The 18,369-nt window shown below is 36.8% G+C and overlaps 1 protein-coding gene across 33 annotated transcripts in view; it reads left to right on the top strand.

Annotated features, from left to right (window-relative positions):
• The window catches only part of CLASP2 (cytoplasmic linker associated protein 2), a 149,043-nt gene that overhangs the window by 87,714 nt on the left and 42,960 nt on the right, over nucleotides 1-18,369 (top strand). For 17 of the 33 annotated variants that reach the window (XM_075706217.1, XM_075706216.1, XM_075706210.1 and 14 more), the window contains 9 exons: nucleotides 818-888; nucleotides 3,512-3,571; nucleotides 4,779-4,856; nucleotides 5,444-5,611; nucleotides 8,314-8,369; nucleotides 9,547-9,717; nucleotides 12,937-12,960; nucleotides 15,355-15,372; nucleotides 17,320-17,421. In XM_075706217.1, the coding sequence (XP_075562332.1) occupies nucleotides 818-888; nucleotides 3,512-3,571; nucleotides 4,779-4,856; nucleotides 5,444-5,611; nucleotides 8,314-8,369; nucleotides 9,547-9,717; nucleotides 12,937-12,960; nucleotides 15,355-15,372; nucleotides 17,320-17,421 (748 nt within the window). Of the gene's footprint in view, nucleotides 1-817; nucleotides 889-3,511; nucleotides 3,572-4,778; nucleotides 4,857-5,443; nucleotides 5,612-8,313; nucleotides 8,370-9,546; nucleotides 9,718-12,936; nucleotides 12,961-15,354; nucleotides 15,373-17,319; nucleotides 17,422-17,556; nucleotides 17,584-18,369 lie in introns of all 33 variants that reach the window. The other 16 variants (XM_075706214.1, XM_075706236.1, XM_075706235.1 and 13 more) reach the window with 4 other exon arrangements.

Raw genomic sequence — 18,369 nt, 5'->3', positions numbered from 1 at the left:
CTGTATTGGGGACTGTTTTAGAATTTACGTGTTTAATCAAGAAACTAATAAAGAAATGAACTGAAAATGGATTTGTTGAACCATGTTACACTTACTCAGATTTAAAATGTTAATACTTTGTGTCTACAATTAGTTAAGATAAGCTGAAGTAAGGCTGCTTAAATTCTGAATTAAAGTATTGCATTTGGATTTAATGTAGTTTATCTTACCCACTTTAAATGGTGGTTCAAGGGTTTTATTTTCCCATGAGGATGTTAGGTGTTTCCATATAGATTATATACATAAGTTTGCTTATATTACATGTCATGCTTTTGTTATTTTGCTGACATATTTTGCATTAAAAGGAATTTAGTCTTTGTAGCACTGATCATATTGATTGATCCCTGAAGGAATGCCTGTAGTTTCAGATTGATTGATTTTCTTTTTGCTGCATAATTCTGATTTTTTTAAGGCTGCTATGTCTATTGCTTTTTTCTCTGTGGCAAAACTAAAGTAACATCAGCTTACAACTCCTTTGAGGAGACACTTCCATTGGTCCCTTCGGATATGACTTCTGACAGTTAAATAGTGGATATCATGATGTGATTGTTGATGGTACTGGAAGTGCTTTTTGCTTGACATTTTGGGAAAAAATAGGTTTAATCAATTCACATGGTAGTAGCAGTCTCTTATGTAGTAGTAGTCTACGTTTAGTTTCAGTAAGCATTTTAAATGATTGCAATTTTTATTGTGTTGCTAATTCTGTTTGACTTAAGTACAGTACAAATTCAGGAATGCTTTTGTCATTAACTGTTTTGTCTTATTTTTTTTTCTTCAGCATACCCATGTGCCACGACTCATACCTTTAATAACAAGCAACTGTACCTCAAAATCAGTTGCAGTTAGAAGGTGAGTACATTGTAAACAGCAAATTATTAAAGCTGTTGCTTTTTTCAATATGATGATCATATGTTGAAAATAAACATATTTGAAGATTTATGGCCATTAACTCTGAATACACAAAACTGTGTTATCCAGTAAACCACAAAAATGAATTTCAGCAAAGTTACATTGGATGATGCTGAGGAGTAGTACTTTCTGCCATACTGGGGGACGTACACTGTATTCTTCTGCAGAATTTATTCTAATTTGAAGTGTTCCTAACACTTGTTCAGAAAGTACCTTCTGATTTAAAACCAGAAGGCGGGGTGGGGGGGAAGCTGTAGTTGAATCTGTGTTGTTCAATCTAATGAGAATGAACAACACAGTTATTGAGAGGCATTGGGAGAGCATGAAACAGATATGCACGTCTTTGCGAAGAACCAGCCTGAGCCTATTAGGTACTGTTAGGGCCAGGACAGGCCTAGTGAAGTTAGTTCTTGTTGAAGCACTACAGCGTAGTGCATGCAGTGTGCACTAGCACCTTGCTCTCTTGATGCCAGGAGGACTTCGTAACTTTTGTGCAATGTAGTCTGAATGCATGGAGCCAGGCTGTCTGATACTGTGCCCAAAATAATAAACCTACCACGCTAGGGGCTGTGGAATTGAGACAGTGGGTGCTACCTTAGATAGGATGTGGTGGATCAGTGTGTTGTGCTGTCATGTTTAACAGCCGAGGTGCATCTTCAGCATGTTGATTTCTCCAAGAACATGATACTTGAACACTTGGATTGGCTCTTCACAAAATTAATTAGTTTCTGATGGAGTGTTGTTTTCTGCACAGAATCTCACAAAAGCAGTTAACGCTGTTGCTGGACCCACGCTTGCCCTGAAAGTAATAGAGCTATGTGTATGCAAGAAACAGCTTGAGCATCTAAACTATTTGCTCTGAATCTAAGCTCTCTTTGCATCCAGAGCAAGTATTATTTCAACCCAGATTATACTGACCTGTCATAACTTCTGGTTTGACTGCAACACAATTCACAGGGCTTCAGTACCTCCACTTACCACAGCTTTGCTGAGGAACGGTAGACTGTAGGTGGCTTTGGTACTGCAGTTCACAATCCAGTGAGCATCAGTGAAGGTTGCCAAAATTGCACTGTTTTCATACTGACTTCATTCCTTTGGAAAGACAAAGGAAAACTAGATCGGTTATCAAACTGAAAAGCTCTTCAGGGCTTCTTGTCATGTCTTGTAGGTGGCCAAAGGATTTGGCCAGAATAAAAATGAAATGTGCCCCTCCGGAACAGGTCAAAGATGCAACATAACCAGAAAAAGTATTAGCTCCAGACAGTAGAGTCCACTACCTTTTTGAAGACTCGTTATCTACACCTTCCTCGTCCGTGTCATTTTGATTTGTTCACCAGGATCTAGCTTCAGACATTTTAAAGCATGCCTTCTGCTAGTGGCTGGCTGCTAAATTGTCAAGAATTGTGAATTAATAATGAATAAGGTTACATAACTTAGTACAGTGCCAGCAAATCTTTAGCAGTGTCATGGTTTAACCCCAGCCAGCAACTAAGCACCACACAGCAGCTCGTTCACTCCCCCTTGGTGGGATAGGGGAGAGAATTGGAAGAGTAAAAGTGAGAAAACTCATGGGTTGAGATAAAGACATGTTAATAAGTAAAGCAAAAGACATGCACAGAAGCAAAACAAAACAAGGAATTCATTCACTACTTGCCGTCAGCAGGCAGGTGTTCAGCCATCCCCAGGAAAGCAGGGCTCCATCACATGTAACGGTTACCTGGGAAGACAAAACGCCATCACTCCGAACGTCCCCACTTCCTTCTTCTTCCCCCAGCTTTATATCTGAGCATGACGCCATATGGTGTGGGATATCCCTTTGATCAGCTGGGGTCAGCTGTCCCGGCTGTGTCCCCTCCCAACTCTTTGTGCACCCCCAGCCTACTCGCTGGTGGGGTGGGGTGAGAAGCAGCAAAGGCCTTGGCTCTGTGTAAGCACTGCTCAGCAATAACGAAAACATCCCTGTATTATCAACACTCTTTTCAGGACAAATCCCAAACATAGCCCCATACCAGCTGCTATGAAGAAAATTAACTCTACCCCAGCCAAAACCAGTACAGTGCTTTCTAGATGCAGGGCCCTGTACAGGTCTCATGTTTTCCATTATGCTACTTGGTAATGACAGATGAAAGGATGGGAATAGTGTTTGGGACAGAAATACACTTGCATAGGAACATTATGTTGTGACTTAATAGCTGAATCTTTAAAGTACTGATTTTTTTTTTTTTTTAAATTTTATAGTTTGTACAATTTTTTAACAAATGGTTTTTGTCTGTTATTTTGGGGCTAATAAAACTAATACAGCACATGTGTAATAACATGACAGATGGTTAATTGAACCACTTTTTTTTTTTTTTTTTGAAATTTAGGATTAGTTAGTCTGCATGTTTGCTTTCTATACAGAATATTTTAACTTTGCAGTAAGGCGACCAGTGTCCTTATTTGACAGATAAACATACTTTTATGTGTTTGTTTCCCTCGGGGGGAAAGAATAAAGTTACTGTTTATTCTGCAAGCACATTAGAGAATTAAGTATTAATTATAACTTTTTGTTCTGTCTTTTTAGGCGCTCCTTTGAATTTTTAGACCTGTTGTTACAAGAGTGGCAAACGCATTCGTTGGAAAGGTATATATACTTTTTGCCCAAGAATAAACTGCTAATGCATTTTAAGCAGAAATCTTTTCTTTGAATCCTTTAACTGGATTATGTTGTTCAGTGTTGTCCAACCTTTCTAGCATAGACAACCTTTCTAGCACAGCAGGTTATGTGGCTCATTCAAGTGCCAGGGAAAAGGAGAGAGGTATGCTCCAGCCTTGACTTTGTGTTGCCTTCTCTCCTTACCCTCTGCCTCTTCTCCTGTACTGTATGTGAGCAATGTGTACCGTGCTTTCTTGGAGTTTCACTTACATCATGTATCCTGTGCAGCAAAGATGCACAGGTAAGCATCTGTCTTGTCTCCTCTGAGGAGGAAATTGGTGTGTTTGCCATAAAAGAGGGCAGGTGGCGTTAGGCTGGAGGACTTTTTCTGGTAATGATTAAAAGCCACCATAGCTTCTCTTGGGTAGATAGGAAAATAGTACATGCATCAGCTCTGCAGAATGTATACTGTAAGCACAGAGTAAGAGCAAAGGGTTTGCAGGGTCTCCAGAGAAGGCTCTGAAGAGCTCATCCAGCTCCATAGTCGCCTTTCAACCCCTCAAGGTGGTCCTGAGAAAGGCAGCAATGGGGATATTACTTAATTTATGTCAGAGTGTGTATGTGTGTGTTTTAAAAACAAAACAAAACACAGAAAACAATACCCCCCAAAAAAACCCCAAAACACCAAACATGTCTTGAATTAAAATCTGTATATCATCACAATTTTTAGTTGTTCTGATGGGCGCTTTGCTGTTCTTTGAGCATGTGTTGAGGTTTAGAAATCATATGCCAAAAGCTTTCAGAGGTGAATTTCCAGGAACGCAAACTTACTAATCTTACCTTTTTCTTCTTTCTTACTATTAATATAGTAGGGGAAATAGTTTTTTCCGTTTCAGGAAAGTAGGTGTCTTTTAAAATGGTATTTTTAAATAACTTTTTAAGTATGATAGGTGGATTTATGTCTGAAAAGTAGATTATAATTCTTTTAGATTGAAGGAGGAAGCTTACCTAAACCTTTACGGAAGGTGCAATTATGTCATTAGTGTGCTTAAGCATTTGTTTACTTCATGTCTTAGAACTACTATCTCAGCTGGGTTTTTTACTTCCAGAAATGTTAATTATTAAGTGTAAAACTTCACTACTTAAAATAGAACTTGGGAGTAGCAAAATAGCATGAAGAATGTCTTTCTTCTAGGCATGCAGCTGTCTTGGTTGAAACAATCAAGAAAGGCATTCATGATGCTGATGCAGAAGCAAGAGTGGAGGCAAGAAAGTGAGTTTCAACTACATTTTGCTCTGAAAAATTGTACGTTTTACATGAGCTCTAATTGGAGGTGAGCGGCTAACTATGGCTGAAGAGGAGGACACAAATTAGGTTGAAAATTGATGTTTCTATTCTCAGAGTCCTGAATTAACATCTAGTTTCTTTTCCAAAAGACGTTCTGAATGTTCAGGCAACTAATACTGCCATGCAACATTTGAGGATTCTACCGAAACAGGAGTCATAAAGGTTGATATTGCAGCACAATCATTCTTTTTTTCCCCCCATTAAGTTATTAAACGACTGCAACACTTCGACTAGTGAGTAGGCCAGAAAATAATTTCTCTTTCTTCCCTGCAGAATCGGTAAGTGAATGTGAGAATTTCAGGGGATAGACTTAAGTTATTTTAAAAAGATTAATTCAGTCAGTGTTGCTGGTTTCTTTCATGATTTGATGAGCAGTATTGTATGCATTACATATTTTCAGTCTGAGTTCCTTTCCCTCCTATCCCTGGTTCATTGTGTAATCTTCACTTCCTGACTCCACACTTTGAAGAAAATATAGAGCAATTACATGTGGTTGTTCTCTTATTTTGCAGGGCTTATCTGGGTCTTAGAAATCACTTTCCTAGTGAAGCCGAGACTCTGTACAATTCTCTTGAGCCACCCTATCAGAGAAGCCTCCAGACATACTTGAAGAATTCTGGCAGTGTAGCATCTCTCCCTCAGTCAGACAGGTCATCCTCCAGCTCCCAGGAGAGCCTCAAGTAAGGGTCACTTAACTGTTTCTGAGCTTATAAACAAGTAAAAACTGTTTCTTAAAAGCAAATGAGCCAGACCTCTGTGGTGTACAAAAAAGCTGCAATTGTATTTTTTCACTTTTTTTTAAAGTAACAAATCTTCTATTGTGTTTTGCCATATGATAGTATTATCCCAGCAACGTGAAAAATAAGGGCAGTCATTAACTGGATTTTAGCAGGCTGTTCTTAGTCATGTATTTATTCCTTAGCAGCTTCTGTTACACCAAAGTATCTTCCAAGGTTCACATCCTGATGTCCAGCATTCTGATGCAATGAATAGGTCTAGGAACGAAATAATGATGTTACTCCTTTTTTATCACTTTTCACCAGGAAGTATGAGAAAGAGACCTTGACAGTGAGATTCATTCAGATGGAAGATTGGGTTTTTTTCCTGTCTTCACAGTATTGAATATGTATTAGCAGTATTTTGCATCTATGCTAATTACTAGAGGGTGGGTCAGTGCTGCAGTCAGTAGTGTATTAAAATGTATAGACAGTCTTGAGCTGAATAGATTAAAGTTTGCTTAGGTACCAATAGCACAAGAAATTACTGGCTCTTTAGTGGAAAGGTGAAATAGGAGTAGTAGTATGTCGTGATCTTTTTTTCCTTTAAATTCTAGAAAGCTTTCTCAAAGTATTTAAATCTGTTAAGATTTCAATTCAGAGGCTTCATTTCCAAAGCCAGAGAACTTGTCTGCTCACTTGAAGGCAAAGACTGCTTCCAGCATATTGGAAGTTAATTTTTTTTCCCTTTTTTTTTTGGCTGCTGCCTTAAATACCAGAGGCTTTCCCTGTTCTATGTCAAATCTTATCTTTCCTATGATAGTTGTAATTATAAAAACATTTTAAAAATAATTTTCCATAATGTAGGCTATTGCTAACACTTCATCTTCCACAAACAAATGTTTATTCAAAGATTAACTACTCTTGTTTAAATTAATCTGTATTCCCTGTCTGAAAATCAAAGTGCTGTTAATGAGGTACTAGTAGTAAAATGTTAAAAACTAAATTACAGAGAAATTAGATTCTTAAAATACTCTTAAATCATCAAGTGTTATTTCCTGTATTGCAAGATATGAAAGTACTGCAGTACAGAAAGGGAGGAATAAAGTAAGAGATAAACAGAAGAGATCATGATATTAGAAATTAATTATTTTTAATTGATTTTTCACTTATTTGGCATTTAGATGCATCTTGTTTTCCCTGCGTTACCCAAAATTATATTTCTGACTTCTAATATAGATGCTGAGTTCTCCCTGCATAGACTAACTTAGGAAATACGGGTATGGTTTTCCTGAAAGTCTAATCCTCCATGATTTTTGACCCTTGGAACTTAGAGCTCTTACAGATCATTGATCAAAAATGGTTTTAAAGAGGATGGTGGAACGAGAGAAATGTGGTGACTTGTGCCTACCTGTATGAAACTGCTTAAATGAAATGCCAATCGCAATAGATTGTGCAAGTGCTGAAATTGTAACATTTGTCTGGGCCTTCTGTTTGGAGCAACGTGTAAGGTCAGGATGCACCCAGGAACTCTGCCTGGGCCTCCTCGACTTACTTGCAGCAAAATACCTCCAAAACACTGGTTAGTAATGTCAGAAAAGCAGGTATTATTCACAATAAGCTGCAAGTACGTGATCTTGTGTGAGGAGTTAGGTAACAGTGCTGACCTCTATATTATCATTGAGCACCTGAGCTAATAACTCAGATAAATACACTATATTTTGCATCTCTTTTCTCTCTGCTTTTTGGTTTAAAATTAGAGAGGGGATTATTTTTACTAAAGCTGAGACTCTAGACTCAGGCTGTAATTTGACTGTTGATGAAATAGCCAACTATTATCAAATACAAGCCTTCCCAGTCAGATAAATATTTAGATGGCTAGATACGAATCAATGAATAAAGTATCATGCCTTCTTCTACTAGTCTTTTTCTTTTCCCTGGTCCTTCTGACTGCATTTTGCCTTTCTGAACCAGGCAGAAGGAAGGGCTCACAGTTAAACTTGAGTAGACGGAAAGATTTTGGTTCAGCAGCTACTCATTTTTGCAGTAAGGGTAAAGGGAAATGGAGAGAAAACATAGAGGAAAAGACAGGGGGTTTTCCTCCTTTTATAAATTGTGGGAGGCCCTAACATTCAAACAGGGGAAATTCAGTCTAGGTGCTTGGAAGTTCCAGCATTTTCCTTTCTAATTTGTAACTCCATTCTTGGGAGATACAGGACTGGAGGAGGCTTATGAATTGTACACCTATTTTCCTTGTTGCTACAGACACCACTTCACGTAATTTCTTTCATAAATCAGGCCTTTTGTGTAGCTTCTGCTATTTTTGTTTGACTGCTGATTTAGATGATCAGCCCTGTGGTTAAAATCGTGTACTGACCACGTTAAGTGTTTCTGTGACCAAGTCTGGAACGCCTGAACTTTGTGTTAGCGAAGTGTGCCTATTGGTAACCTAGGATTAATGCTTTGTGATGAAGATGTAATTTTATAAAATATAGAAGATAAGATGATTGAGTTTTCCTTATTCTGTATTTAATGTGTTTATCTAAAATATGCTGAGAAGGTTGAAGGGGAGAAAGAACAGGGTTTTTTTCCTCTCCGTTATTGTTGCCTTTTGGATCTGATACATCAGATTTACTTACTGGGTTTATTGACTTTTTTATTTTCAGTCGGCCTCTATCTTCTAAATGGTCTGCAGCCAGCCCAGCAAGTCTTGCAAGCAGAGGTAAGGTGGTTGCTATATAGTGCAGTGCGCAATAATTGTTCTTTATGTTCTTTGAATTCAAAGTTTTAAATGCAGCTTAAAATCTTACTGTCTTAAGCACTTATCCTGTTTCCAAATTGAGTAATGGTATGTGTCACTACAAACTGCACCTGGAGCTAAGATTGCCTCATACTCACTTCACATTTATGTATTTTCAGTTGTTGCAAGTATAAGACATAATTTGCTATGTATTGGTATGATTAATTGATCATCTGTCGTGGAGTTTTGTCATGGAACAGTCACTCTCAAAGAGGCAAAACATTATTCTATGGTCTATTCATGATTATTAGGCTTACGGCAATTGGAAATAAAGGACTCATACCTTTCCTCTGTTCCCATGTAGCTGCTGCTCTTTATAAAACACAAAAACCAAACCCACAGATTTGTAATTCAAAGAGTTTAATTTTGTCTTGAGTTTTCAGAATTTAATATCTTTGTTCTCTTTTCACATAATGTGTTTGTAACTTTTGGGGAGTAAATTACTGAACTCAACCTTTTATAAATGGCCAGTAACTGCAAGTGCTTATTTTCTGGATACTGAAACTGTTAAGGAGGAATCAAGTTTTGAAGATGTAAACCAATGGTTAAAATTAACTGAAGCAAATAGTTAATATTCAGTAAATAATAGGAGGTGAAAATAAAAATACTTCACAGAATACTAGACCACAAAGCAATTAAAGGTTTGCATTCAGCTTGCCTGTGGCTTTATCTTAGCTGAAGTGTGGGAATATTATCTTCCCTCAGTATCTCAAGGGATGCTGTGAATTTCCTTCTATTTGTGAAGCATTCAATAATGTAATAAATCACATAAATGTTCAGAATTATGTAATTTGTACTAAGGTGAGAACACATAGTTTGTATTAAATAATGGTAAAATTTCATGCTGAATGAAGATAGATACTTCTGTAAAATAAATGGTTCTTTATCTGAATTGCATGGCAACACCAGGTCTAGTTTGCTTAACCTCAACAATGCTTTGTTTAATATTAACTTGACTTAGGCTATTTTACATAGTTTTCTGTACTTTTTGCAGGTATGCTGCAGTAGTAGAAAATGTTAACCTTTCAAATATAGTTAATTTTATTCATTACCAACTGATTTCCCTTTTTTTAAATTTTTTTTTTAATTATTTTGCTAGTTTCAGGCAGCAGCAAGAGTGTTCCAAGCCCAGGAACTCTACAAAGGTCTCGCAGTGACATTGATGTTAATGCTGCCGCAGGGGCAAAGGCCCGCCATGCTGCTGGACAGACAGCTGGGGCTGGGCGCTTGTCAGCAGCTGGTCTACCTCCAGGATCTTACGCTTCGCTAGGTAAGGGAAACATCTTTACAATACTGTGAAATATTTTTTGAGGTTTTTCAAAAAGTTAACGGGGAAACTACTACATTTGAAAAATTGTCATCGTTTTTACTAGTGTTGGAATATTGCAAAAGAGCAGGTGTTCTGAAGTTACCAACTTTGCTAAATGTTTTATTTTTCTTGTGCTAGGAGAATGCTAATGCAAAGAATGTATACATACTATGCTCTTTAAATGTGTTAATCTGGAATTAGTATTAAGTATTGGGAGGAGCAGTACCTTCACTTAACAGCAGATGGTGATCATGGCTTTTTTGTTTATAGAAGTAATAGGGAAATGAGTGTTAAGACTCTTGATTTTCCATTTTTCTCAGCTCTTTAGCTAACTATTTTACAACAATGCTAAAGAGACATCCTGGCAGTAAGTGGTGGCTTCTTCACGTTAATACAGAAGTGTTTTACACAATAATAGACAACATTGATTTCACAGGTATCTTCCTAAGCATGTTGATGGAACTATGCGTATATTTTTATCTAGGTGACAGTCTTCATTGATAGGAATGCTTGCTGCTAGACATAGAAAGTGCTACAAATGATAAGAGTGCAGAAGAGTATTTGATAGTGGTGTTGGTAGATGCTAGAACCTCCGCTACGTGGGGAGGGTAAAAGAATATGGGCGTGATGTTGTTCTTTTTAGGTTATCCATACTGCAGGGGTAGCAATGGGGGAAGTGAGGTTCAGTGTTCACAAAATTGTTAGTTTTTTCGTCTCAGCTTATGTGCCAGCTAGATCACCAAGGAGGCATGTCCTAATGTCAGTATTGCCAAAGATGATCACAAGAGAGGCAGAGAAACTATATAGTTCTTCTGATTTACCTTGTGTTCGGGGAGCTGCTAGGGTACATGTAGGCTATGGTTTTCAAAGTTTTTGGTTGTGTTTTTTTTAAATTAAAATTTAAATGAAAAACTATTTCAAAAGAGTTGATTCTTTTGTCATCAGGGCCTACTTGAAATGGTTTGAACACCACTGACTTTAGGATTAAGTTTGAGTGTGAGCGATGCTGACTAAAAGGAATACTTGCTACTTGAAATAGTAATTTCGGGTGTGTGCTCCCTCTAGTGCCCACAGTGGGGGAATAGGAAAACCTGTTGGGTAGCAGGGGGACACTGAAGGTAGGCTGCTCAGTTTGTTTGCTGGAGGAGATACGCTTGTGGTTATCTTTTGAGGAGTTCTCAGTTCCTCAAAACTTAATGCCTAAAAGCCTGAAATAGGTGGGATGATTATTCTCCAAGACCAGAGCATTGCCTGGTCTGTTTTAGTGTGCAACAGGACGTATTCTGAATCTCACACAAAGCTGGAGTTCAGCTATTGTGAGAAGTAGAAGTGGTACAGAGCATGGTGGTAGAAAGAAAAAAAGTCAAACAGAAAACAGAGGAAAAATCTCTCCCTGTTAATCGATCTTCATGCTGATGAAATGGACTACTTTGGTCTTAAGAGTTTCACAGAAAATTAGCTCTTGATTGGAATATTGGTTTAATTTCAGAACATTTCAAGCAATATGTGACTCATGCCCAGAATTCTTTAGGCAAGGCTTGAGAAGGACACAGAGGTTTTCAGGGAAGTAAAGAGTGGTCGTTTTATGCAGGAAAATAACAGAAACAAAGAAATAGCTTATTCTTTTTGTAGTTTATAGATTTGCTCAGTGCTGGTGAGGGAGAGGAATAAATAGGCAGGAAGTCCAGGTCATGTTCTTTTGAAGGATTTGAGTAGCTGGAAAGCTTTACCTTGCTAACAGATGCAATCTCTTGTGGAGAAGAATACAATGGTGGTTTGAGATGGCAAAATAATGTGATACAAGCAATGTATAGTAAAGTCAAATCTTACTACATATGGTATAAGGGCAGTGACAGTCAAGGAGGCCAAGGTTTGTTTACAGTCACATAAAAGCAGTACTGCTTGATTGATCTTGGCTCATTCTCCTTAAGTAGAAAAGTAAAAAAAACCTATTAACAGTTTTCTAATAGTGGTAAGGTAATTTAAATGACACATAAATGACACATACCTGTACCGTCTTACCTGTGTAGAGAGTGTGACTGTTGTGTGTTTGACTATAGATTAACCATGGAATCCACTTGAAAATAGTGTTTGCTCTTATTTTTCAAAAGATAACCTTAAAATGAATGGAGTGTGAATCCAAGCAAGCGCCATGTTTCAGAAAATGGGCTAATTTGTAAACTTCTCCCCTCTGTTCATTTTAAGGGGGTTGTTTGTACTAAATCCAAATATGGCAACTTAAATGACAGAATTGTCAAGGTAATGCTGACCATGGTACTAAAATGCCTAGAGAATTACTGTATTTCCATAATGCTTTCCACATCTTCTCAGGTGTTGCAGTCAATACCAAAATAAATAACACTGTCTTGTCTGGAGCTTGAATTTCTTTTCATTTTCACCCTTACTTAGAGAAACATCCACCTGTTGCTTAAACAGCTGCCAAATTTAGAGCCTCAGAGAACCACAAATTCATGAGCATAGTAATCTGTAATTTCTTTAAAGACTGTTCGAGAAGCATGAGGACATTCTCTGCTTTAGTTATTCTAAATGTTGACTATCTTTGACATCCTTAAGTATTAATGTCCTTTTTGAGGAGACTTGAGCCGTAATTATATGTCTCACACTGAATACTTTAATTTTGATTGTTACTGTCAGAACATGTATGCACTACCTTCCAGCTGAACTGGTAAATCTTCAATGCTTTTAAACCAGAGTGGAACTGTCTCCCATTTGTCCTCTGTCTTTATTGTGATGTCTTTTTCCCCTCCTGTCCCGTATGCCAGGTGGGGCTTCATGCTCAGTAGTAAATTTCATAAGAAACAGAAATACTGTGGTTCAGTGAAGATATAAATATGTACTGGTGCTTCAATAACTGTTGACACCAAGCATGAAACAGTTTATAAATATTTTACTGTATGGGTTTGCTCAAATCTGGGTAATACTGAGAGATTCAACATCCCTGTGCAGGATACTTGTACCCTGTTCCATAATGTTATACCTTAAACTGAGAGAAACCAACTTTACTTAAGGTAGCTTATACATGCATGAATTAGATAAACATGTCTGCTGTATTTAATATTAATGTATTTTCCTTAATTAATGTTTTATGACTCTGCTGTGAACACCTTTATTCTAACACACTAAGTTTTCCATGTTTCTTTGCCTGCTTTTTCAACAAAGAGGATACTTCTGACAAGATGGATGGTAAGAAATTGTTTAGTCTGTCCTCTAATTCTATTAGATATTTAATAAAATGTCTTTTATGTAAAATTATTGATGTTTAATATATTTGTCTGTTCATTAACAAAATACTATGCTGTTTTTATTAACCCCTGCATAATCTTGATGTTGTAATATATGTGTTGTTATTGCTGTATTTGTCAGTAGTTTTGATGATTGGTCTGTATCAGCAACAGAAACTTTATCAGAAATTGGGTGTTACTTCTGGTTTTTTTTTTAAAAAAAAGCTCTATTAATTGCAGAGCAATTGTTATCAATACATTCTTTTTCTAACTAGTTCTAGTTCCATCGTGTTTCATAGTTTTACCTATAAAGTAAAATTTTTTGACTTCTTGGCAGAACAGCAATGGAAGAGCAGAAGATGCTTGACCACATTATTAAGGATTTTAAAAAAAAAAAAACTGAAATCTTCTCTTTCAAAAGTACCCTATCAAAATCTAGTCTAACTACATAACTTTAAGTGCCTGTAAATCCTGTAATACAATGTAATTCTGTTAAAGAATAGTCTATTAAGAAGACCTACCTGGTAAAATAGCTTATCAAGTATTCCAGCTAAGTTTGAATGCTTACTTTTTCTTAATTCACTGTATTAAACACATGGAGGGAGTTGTCATGTCTTTCTATCCTGACTGCAAGGCATTTGAGAATCAGGCTTCTTATAGCAGTTGTCTGTTTCAGGTGTGTGTAAGTAATGATTCCCATATAATAAAAAGATAGAGTCCCAGCTTGATGCCCAATAATTCTAGTTTTAATTTGTTGCTGGGGAACACTTAACAAGCCAGTTATGTTTGCTACTTAATAATTTTTGTCACATGTGTTTATTAACAGTACATGTTTCAAAGAATGAGTAGTTTACTGGAAGCAAAGCAGGCGATATTTTTTGTAGAAATGAAAACAGTAAGAAAGTAGATCTCTAGAACCCAGAATCCTGAATTGTTTTAAAGCACAGATAATCAGTTTCATGAGAGATACTTCTTGGAAGAACTTGAGCCATTTTTGAGTATTGCAGATGGCAAGCCTACTTTAATAACATGAGGAGGGTTTGCGCAGGGTAGTGGTGTCTGTATTGCTTAGTTCCATATCAGATTTCCTTATGTTGCATGTAATAGGGTTTATTTATAACTATCTGTGCTAAACACTTAATCTTGAGCTTTTGCACTTTGTCACCAGCAATAAAGGTTTGTAGGGCCATGTGTACAGGCGTTTTCTTTTGTTCAGACCAGTAGTCACAACTAATGGTGCCCCACACATCTGTTTAAAAATAGCAGGGAAGTGCTACACAATTTTTCAGAATAACAGGGTTTTTTTCTAGAGGATATCTGTAGGGATGATGTGCAAGACGGAATGAACACAGCTTAGCTCTCCAGCTGTAGTTGTATGATACAACTTCTCTGATCTAACTGCCACCAGGAGGAACTAATTGTTTTTCCTTTTCCCACTAATCTCGGCCACATGTTTTTATCAGTTCTTTCACTAGTGCCTTGTAATAACTCCGTTATCAACCACTGTAGGTAAACAAACTCCAGAAAACTGATTTCATAATACAAAAGTGAGTAGTGTTCTGTTATTTAGCTTTTGGACAGTGGGCCTTCAGCCATCCAAACCAGGTGGTAGCACAAAGGTAGAGAGGAAGGAGAAGCAGAACTAATGCTTTTGAGGGAGCAGCTGGCTGTTAGCCTGGCTTAGGTGTTGCATAGAACCTGTCTTCCAAGATCCAGCTCTGGAAGAATGTTGGATTTGATGGGGGGGGGGGGGGGGGGTAGTTTAGGGTTTGGGGTTATAATCAAGCCTTGTTAAGCTTGTCATAGTTGTTCAAGTGTGATCTGGTTTCAGCAAGCTCATATTACTTCCACTTCTCTGAGCAAAACTTGATCTTGTGCATGTAGATCTTCAGCGTAATCATGGATTAAAGTCGGAGAAATCCCCCTTGCTGGCAGCTGCTATCAAATTAGCACTGTTCGGTGAGGGAAACACTGTCCTTGTGTTTTTCTCTGAGAAAATTTATAATAGTATGTTTTATATTTTCAGAAGAACTTGCACTAAAATATTTTTAATGTCTGTTTTGACCTGTACGTGTCATTTTGTTGACATAGATTTATTTTTTTCTATTGAGTTTTTTTGGTGGCTTTGTAACAAGTTTGGAAGGCAGTGCTATATATCATGTTCTTGTAAATCACTAACAGTATAGTGTGGAAGTTTCTTGATAGTTTTGCTTCAGTTCAATAATGGAGTTGCAACACAAAAGCTTTAGACCTCTTGATAAACTTGGTCAAGATTCATAAGATGAATCTCAAAAAGGAATTGGAGAGATGTGGTATTGTTTGGAATATCATGTATTTTATTATTTTTTCTGTTTAGGAACAGCTTCTGAAGATGGTAAGAAAATATTTTGTTAGAATAGCTACTATTCTCAGCTTCATATTTTCATTGATACAAATTAAGCTTTAAAAGTAGAATGTGGTCTTTCTGGGGCTTTGTGGAGGTTCATAACATCAGTAAGCTTATGCATCTAATACTTGGTTGTCATGTAGTATTTTTGAAATTCTTTTGCTTTTATTTTAATTCTCAAGTACTCATCTGCAGTAGAAGTGTCATTGCTTAACATTTTTAGTGTGAAAATATAGGAGCTTTATAATTTTGCATTTGTTTTTTAAAGCAAATCTTGTCACAGAATATTTCATCAAATGTGTTCATGCTCTGGGAAGCAGGTGCTGCTATTACTTATCTCTCTGAGACTTGGGAATTCATTTTCAATATGCTATTAACATTTAAACCTGTCATTAGTGAATGGATGTAGAGACTCCAAGTGAGTTAACAGTTCATTTGCCTCTCAAATACAAACTGGTTTTTTACTTTGATAAAATTGAACCAGGTTCCAAGCAATTATTTAACATAATACCGAAATAGTGGCACTCTGTATTCCTAAGTTTTTGGGCCAAATTCTGAACGCAGTTACATGCCTTGCAGTCTCACAGAACTCGGTGGGAAAACATTGCCATTGCACGGGGATAACTAGTAGAGTTTGGACTAGTTAATCTAACCGTTCTTGCTAGCATATTGTTTTCTAATAGTTTAGTGAATAACCTCCTTTATCCTGATTCTCTTCTTATAGACTCTCATCTATGGCTATTCCCTCTACTTGGATGAATAATATTAACTTGGTTGGTCTCCAAATTCTGCTGTGGAAAGCCTAAAGAGGCTAGAACTAAATAACAGTCTGTGTACCTAATTCTTCTGGGTCAAATATTGACTCTACATGTCTAGAAAATATTTTAATTATGCTGGTTTTAAAAGTGGATTACTTGTTGAGCTAGATCCACCCTGTACAAGCTTTTTGGGGTTTGTTCTTGCAACTTACAAGAATTACGGTTAGCATGGTTTTGGGGTTTATTCCATTTTTCTGTTGTTTGAGAGGTTGGTTTAGGAAGTGTATTACACAACTCTACTATTTTATGAATAATCTTTCAGTTACCTAGAATTCATCCAACTGGGGTCTTCCTTTCTTTTGTAATTTCATTGTATACTCTGGATGTTATAAGGAACATGGCTAATACTGCAGAAAGATATGACCCAAAACCAAGATGGTTTGGCGTTCTAGAGACAAGTCAAATCTATTGTTTTGGTTGTAGCTGCTCGCTTTAATCTGTCTCTTCCTCAGCTCTTCTGTCTGTTGAGGAGAGTAGTATTTCCTTATGTCACTGAGAAGTATTTAGTGTACTTAGTCTTTGCGAAATGCGTAAAAGGCTTGGGAAATCCTGTAGAAGTCTATATAACTGTGGCCAGGAAAAAAGTAGAATCTTCAGTAACAGGAAAGCTAGTATTTAGATTTCTAAACAGAGGGGTAAAGTTAGGTAGAAAGGTCAGAACCCTATTCAAAAAGCAGTCAACATAATTTTTGTAGTTTTACAACAGCAAAAATAGAACTACAACCTCAAGTAATCATGAGAAGACTGTACCTGATACAGCAACATTAGCTTATGCATTGCCTATTATATTTAATAAACTTTCCTTTTTTAATATAATTAAACTATTTATGTAGGAAGCAAGAACTAGCTAGCTAGTTCAGGCTGTTCAAATGATAATGTGTAAACTGTTTACTGAAACATGTAGCATCAGAGGAGAAGTATTTTGATTCCTCAACTATTAAGTCCTTTAAGGTGTTCAAATTTCTACTAATTATCCCAAGTGAATTATCACCAATTGAGTTATGTTATGCTTCTTTTTTTATCTACAGAAACTTAAGAAAATATTAGTAAATGTTACTGATGCTTTGCTTTCTACATTACTGTGAAAAACTGATTGAATGCCATTTTTCTTTTATAGGTCGTGTACGAACAAAGCTTTCAACGCCTTCTGTTGGTATTGGAAATTCTAAAACAGATTCCAGAGGACGGAGTAGAACCAAAGTGGTGTCACAGTCTCAGCGTATGTATTTTCTGTTTGTCAGTTAATACCTGATAAAGAGGCCAAATGTTTAAGCATATATTCATTGACCAATGGCTACAGTCAAAGTTAATTTTTAAAAAAAGCTACATACTGAGTTGTTGTTCTGTGCCTTAGGTTCATCATCGCCAGACAAAAATGAAGGTATTTTTTTCAGTGTTTTGGGTCAGTGGTATTTGCATGCTTTTCTAATTCATGTTGTTTTTCTCTGGACAAAATACTAGGTTAGGTCTTAGTTTGCCAATTAAATTAGATAATTTGACAGGAAATGGAATCTACCCTTAAATTCTGTCTTCGATTATAACTTCTCAACATTCTTTTCCCCCCCTTTCTGACCTCCCCAACATGAAACACCAGTAAACTTCTGTGCCAGTTACATATGACATGCGGATGAGTAATACAGAAGAATGGGTAGGCTGAATGGTGTTCTCAGTGTGACCTGCAAAACCTAATTTTTCATTTTTCAAAAAGTCTTACTTTTCAGCCGGAAGTACGTATTTTCATTTTAAGCTAGTCTGTAGTCTAGCTCTTGGATATATACTCCTTTTTTTGTATTACCTAAAGCTGTTACCTTTACTTAACTCTTCTTTGGAGTAAAAATACTAAGCCCTAACTTTATAATCAGTTACTTAGCTTATATTGAATCAAAGGGTTAAAACAAGCAATTTACTGTATGTCAGCTAATCAACAGTAATTTTCTATGTGTGTTTAGAAACCAAAGCAAATGCAAAATTTCCTATCTAGTGAACACTCCATCAGTTAAAAAGACCTGATTCCCAACATTCGTTGGCACTGGCTGACCTACAGCAGTTTGTTCACGCATCTGATGTCTCCGACAGACATCTTCTAAGCTCTGTAGTGTTTTCAGATCCTTGTCTTTGTCCAATTAAGTGGAATGCAATGAAATTAATGAAAGGCAGACAAATTAAC

Source organism: Pelecanus crispus, chromosome 2 (assembly GCF_030463565.1).
Source record: "Pelecanus crispus isolate bPelCri1 chromosome 2, bPelCri1.pri, whole genome shotgun sequence".
Classification (NCBI taxonomy): domain Eukaryota; kingdom Metazoa; phylum Chordata; class Aves; order Pelecaniformes; family Pelecanidae; genus Pelecanus; species Pelecanus crispus.
The sequence above is the reverse complement of the archived record's forward strand: the minus strand, read 5'-3'. Positions and strand labels throughout refer to the sequence as shown.